General features: G+C 63.2%; 1 protein-coding gene across 1 annotated transcript; it reads left to right on the top strand.

Annotated features, from left to right (window-relative positions):
* Positions 1–463: 463 nt before the first annotated feature.
* Positions 464–4706, top strand: SLC32A1 (solute carrier family 32 member 1). The gene is made up of 2 exons (XM_055306111.1): positions 464–950; positions 3243–4706. Exons 1-2 carry the CDS (start codon positions 558–560, stop codon positions 4428–4430), a joined length of 1581 nt encoding a protein of 526 aa, XP_055162086.1. The 5' UTR covers positions 464–557; the 3' UTR covers positions 4431–4706.
* The last annotated feature ends 628 nt before the right edge of the window (positions 4707–5334 follow it).

The following is a 5334-nucleotide window of genomic DNA, read 5'->3' as shown; positions in this document are numbered from 1 at the left end:
ACTCCGGCCCCCACCGTGCCCTCTGAGCCCCTTCCCCGTGTGCGCTCCCACTCGGTGCCACCCATCCCGCGGCCGCCCTTCCCCGGCCCCCATCTCAATTCTCAGGAGTCCCTCCGAGCCCCTTGTCTCTTCTCGTCGCCCTCCTCCCCCCCACCCCCCGCCTCCGGGTGTTCCCCCTTCCCCAAAGCCCGCCCTCCGCCTGATTCCGAGGGGCGGGAGCGCATTGGGCCGCGCGCGGGTGGGGGCGCCGCGCCAGCCTCGCGTAGCGGCTCTGACGCCGCCGCCGCCGCCGCCCTCCGCAGCCCAGCGCGCGCCCCGCGGCAGCTCCGCAGTGCACTCGCCGCCGCCGCTCCGCCAGCCCCGCTGCCCGCCCGCAGGGTGGGCTCCGAGCGAGCCTCAAACGCCAGCCGAGAGGGTCATGAGCCAGGGCGCCTCGGGGCGCCGCGGGGAAGGCGAGCGAAGATAGCGGCCTCGCGCCCCCCTGGCCTTCGCCGCCTTGCCGCGCGTCCCCCGCGTCCCCAGCCCCTTGTGTCCTTTCCGCGGACCTCGCCGCCGCCATGGCCACCCTTCTCCGCAGCAAGCTGTCCAATGTGGCCACAACTGTGTCCAACAAGTCCCAGGCCAAGGTGAGCGGCATGTTCGCCAGGATGGGTTTCCAGGCGGCCACCGACGAGGAAGCGGTGGGTTTTGCTCACTGCGACGACCTCGACTTTGAGCACCGTCAGGGCCTGCAGATGGACATCCTAAAAACCGAGGGTGAGCCCTGCGGCGACGAGGGCGCCGAACCGCCCGTCGAGGGAGACATCCATTACCAGCGCGGCGGAGGCGCGCCCCTGCCGCCCTCGGGCTCCAAAGACCAGGCTATGGGGGCTGGTGGCGAATTTGGGGGCCACGACAAACCCAAGATCACGGCGTGGGAGGCGGGCTGGAACGTGACCAACGCTATCCAGGTGAGCGCGGGATTCCCTGCTCTGCCGGCCCCCACCCTCCACCTCCTCCCTTTCTGGAGCACCAGGCTCTACCCTCAGCCGAGTCCTCCCCCCGGGGCGATCTCGATCTCCACCGAGAGAACCCCTCCGCACCCAGGATCCCGCCAACACCCCCCCCATCCCTCCCAGCCCTTGGGGCGGGGGCGGATATCTACAACCCTACAAATCGATGTCTCCCGCCCTGACCCGCACTCCCTCCTGCGGCTCCAGCCGCAGGACTGCTAGGCTGGGGTTTGGTTTGAGAGGCACTTGCCCTCAGACCCTGCAGACGGGAGGGAAACAGGAAGAGGGGAGCGGAGAGGGGTGAGGAAGAAAGAAAATCAGGATCGGAGGGAACCGTGTCGCGGGGGACTCCGGAATGGATTCACAGCTGCATTTTCAGACGGAAAGATGAGAGGGAAACTGCTGAGCTGGGACTCTCCTCCCCTGACACAGGCACAGACTCACTTGGTCATATATCCCCTTCCCACAAGAACAAACGCTGGGCACAGGTGCACACGACATGCAGCTATATATAGACCACAAGATTATCCTCAAACGCACCTTCATACACCCCCACACAAGCACATACCTGTGCATACCAAACACACGCACGAACCTGTTTGAACATACACATGCATACAAGCACAGATTCATGTAAATAGGATCCAGCCCACCTTCTCAGGTGCAGCCCTATTGGGGACATACAGGTGTACACAAAAGTAAGCACATAATTTTGTACCCGCACAAGCACAATTGGTCTCTGGTAACTCCGTGCTTGCAGCACACAGACTCACCCCTTTCACCCGAAATCCCGGCTAAGCCGCAAAGAGGTGACCAGCTTCTCTGCGGGTCACCCTGGAGAAGTCGCCTCTGGATGCTCTTAACAACCTCTGGTCTCCAGGCCTGCCACCCCTTCACCCTACCCGCAAGGACCCACTCCCCACCAGGCGGCGCAGGACTCCGCTGGGAGCGGGTTTGGAGTCTGCCTAACGACCCCAGGAGCTGGCAAAGGGAGGCAGGCCGCAGCTGGAGGGGAGGAGGAGGCCTCAACCCAAGGATCCCCCGGGCCCTGTGGCTTGGTCCCCCTGGCGTCCCCGGAGCTCACGGTCGTTGGGGCGCACAACGTGGATCTCTCGGGAGCAGAAGGCCGCTGCGTGGTTGCTTTGGGGACCCAGGCTGCGCAGGTCCCTGCCCACTGAGTGGTCCGACCCGAAGCGCCTCCTGCTCCCGGGCCCTGCGAGACGGCCGAGCGGTACCACGGGGCAGGGGACCGCGACCGCCTCCTGGCCCCCGCGCCTGCGCCAGGGGCATCTTTGAAGGCCCCGTTCCGGAGGCCCGGAGGGAGGCCAGGGAGCGGACCTGGAGGCTTGGAGACGGCGGGAACCCTAGATTTCGTTAGCTTTTCTTCGCTTTGTAGATCCCAAACCCTCCTTCCGTAGTCCGCCCGCCTCTGTCCACAGCTTGACGCTTGCTCCATTTAGACTCTCACAGGCTCGCGCTTTCCCCCCCTCCCCGAGGCCCCTTTTCCTGCTAGCCTCTACCACTCACGGCCCCTTCCTCAGGCCTCAGCCTCTGCTACCCTACTCGGGGCCAGCCCTAGGACTCCCGGCGCCTCTGGCCTCATCCCCGCTCCCCAAGCTGTTTCGAGCATCCTCACATTCCCGCCTCCTTGCCTCCTTCTGCTTCGCGTTCGCGTTCGCGCACCCTCAGCCTCTCTTCCTCCCTACCCTAGCTCTTTTCTCTCCCGCAGCCGCTTTCGTGTTCTTCCCCAGTTGGCCACAGGCTCTTATGAGCTTCCCTGGATCCCATTCCAGCCCCACCTTAAATCCCGCACCCTCTCTTCCCAATGACTTGGGCCCAGCTCTCTACCTTTCTCAGCACCCTTCTCTAGCCACGACCTCTCTGTCCCCTTATCTCTAACAAATTATCTTATATAGCATTCCCTCCTGGTGTGTTGACCCTCCCACACTCAGCCTCCTCCGCACCTCCCAGCCTTGAGCGCACTTTCCCCTCTCAGCATCCGGCCTTGAACACCATCTCTGGTGTTCAGCGCACTCCATCTCTGACTCGACGCCCAGGCTTCCCGCATTAGGCCGCGGTGCACCCCCAATCCAGACTACTCTAACCTCTAAACCTCCGGGTGGTTTACGCCGGGTTCTCACTCCGCTTAGCTCCCCCTTGCGGCTACTGCCTTAAGCCACGCCCCCAGGTCCCCTGGAGCGGGGCTGCGGCCGCTGAGCTCCCGGGTCTGGTTGCCTTTCCGCTCCGCAGGGCATGTTCGTGCTGGGCCTGCCCTACGCCATCCTGCACGGCGGCTACCTGGGGTTGTTTCTCATCATCTTCGCCGCCGTGGTGTGCTGCTACACCGGCAAGATCCTCATCGCATGCTTGTACGAGGAGAACGAGGACGGCGAGGTGGTGCGGGTGCGGGACTCCTACGTAGCCATAGCCAACGCGTGCTGCGCCCCGCGCTTCCCCACGCTGGGAGGCCGCGTGGTGAACGTAGCGCAGATCATCGAGCTGGTGATGACTTGCATCCTGTACGTGGTTGTCAGCGGCAACCTCATGTACAACAGCTTCCCCGGGCTGCCCGTGTCGCAGAAGTCCTGGTCCATCATCGCCACCGCCGTGCTGCTGCCCTGCGCCTTCCTTAAGAACCTCAAGGCGGTGTCCAAGTTTAGCCTGCTGTGCACTTTGGCCCACTTCGTCATCAACATCCTGGTCATCGCCTACTGCCTCTCGCGGGCACGCGACTGGGCCTGGGAGAAGGTCAAGTTCTACATCGACGTCAAGAAGTTCCCCATCTCCATTGGCATCATCGTGTTCAGCTACACGTCGCAGATCTTCCTGCCTTCGCTGGAGGGCAACATGCAGCAGCCCAGCGAGTTCCACTGCATGATGAACTGGACGCACATCGCCGCCTGCGTGCTCAAAGGCCTCTTCGCGCTGGTCGCCTACCTCACCTGGGCCGACGAGACCAAGGAGGTCATCACGGATAACCTGCCCGGTTCCATCCGCGCCGTGGTCAACATCTTCCTGGTGGCCAAAGCGCTGTTGTCCTACCCGCTGCCCTTCTTCGCCGCGGTCGAGGTGCTGGAGAAGTCGCTCTTCCAGGAAGGCAGCCGCGCCTTCTTCCCCGCTTGCTACGGCGGCGACGGGCGCCTCAAGTCGTGGGGGCTGACGCTGCGCTGCGCGCTCGTGGTCTTCACGCTGCTCATGGCCATCTACGTGCCGCACTTCGCGCTGCTCATGGGCCTCACCGGCAGTCTCACGGGCGCCGGCCTCTGCTTCCTGCTGCCCAGTCTCTTCCACCTGCGCCTGCTCTGGCGCAAGCTGCTGTGGCACCAAGTCTTCTTCGATGTCGCCATCTTCGTCATCGGTGGCATCTGCAGTGTGTCCGGCTTCGTGCACTCGCTGGAGGGCCTCATCGAGGCCTACCGAACCAACGCGGAGGACTAGGGCGCGGGGCTCCCGCTCCCCCGCGCTCTTCCCACCGTCCCCACCCACCCCCACCAGCCCTGTGCGCCCTGCCGCCGCGCTTGGGAAGCCAAGCTTCAAACATCTCTGGTTCCTAGTTCCTGATTATTGGGGATGGGGGTGGGAGGGGGATAGGAATCCACAATCCATCGCGTCTGCGTTTCTGTTGTCCTTTCTTTACCACAACACCCTAGTTTCTGGGGAGGCGGGGACGAATTTACGGGCCGGGCTTTCCGTCCTTCCCGGAGGGACCCCGACTCTTCGGTCCCTGGCGCTGAAGTGGGTGGGAAGGGAGGGAGAGGGGGCGCAGCTCGCAGGCGCAGAAACTTGACCTTGGGGGGACATTTCACAGCCATCCAGTGCTCGGAATCTGCAGCGTCCAGCCATTTCCAAGCAAGAGTGCTTCCCATTCCAGAGACATTTCAACCCCGCGGAGGGAAAGGCTGGCCGGGAAATCCGATTCGGGTGGGCGATTTCCTACGGCGAAGCGGGGAGGCGAGAAGCCGAGGCAGGGCTGACCTGCCTGCCGGTTTTCAGGAATCCAAACTCATCTTGTGCAATTTATCAGGTTGTGGAACTGTTCTACTGTGCGTGTGGTGTGCTCGTGGTGAATAAGATGAAATGTATATCAGAAAAAAAATCTATCTCTAATTTAGAGTGCGGTACATAATTATATCCGCAAATAAAGAAGAAACAAAGGCGACCGCCCTTCGTGTCAGTTCTGCATTTCTGTGCCCCCCCCCCCCCCCCCCGGGATCCTAAAGCGTTGGACCGCAGGGAAACCGGCTCTGGCCCGGTAGGGTGGAGCGGGGGGGGGGGTGGGGGGGTGGGGGTGGGGGGGGTGGAGGAGCACTTGTAGGTAAAGGGGCCTGAGAGAACCCTGGGG

The sequence above is a fragment of the Nyctereutes procyonoides genome, unplaced genomic scaffold (genome assembly GCF_905146905.1).
Source record: "Nyctereutes procyonoides isolate TBG_1078 unplaced genomic scaffold, NYPRO_anot_genome, whole genome shotgun sequence".
NCBI classification, from domain to species: domain Eukaryota; kingdom Metazoa; phylum Chordata; class Mammalia; order Carnivora; family Canidae; genus Nyctereutes; species Nyctereutes procyonoides.
The sequence above is the reverse complement of the archived record's forward strand: the minus strand, read 5'-3'. Positions and strand labels throughout refer to the sequence as shown.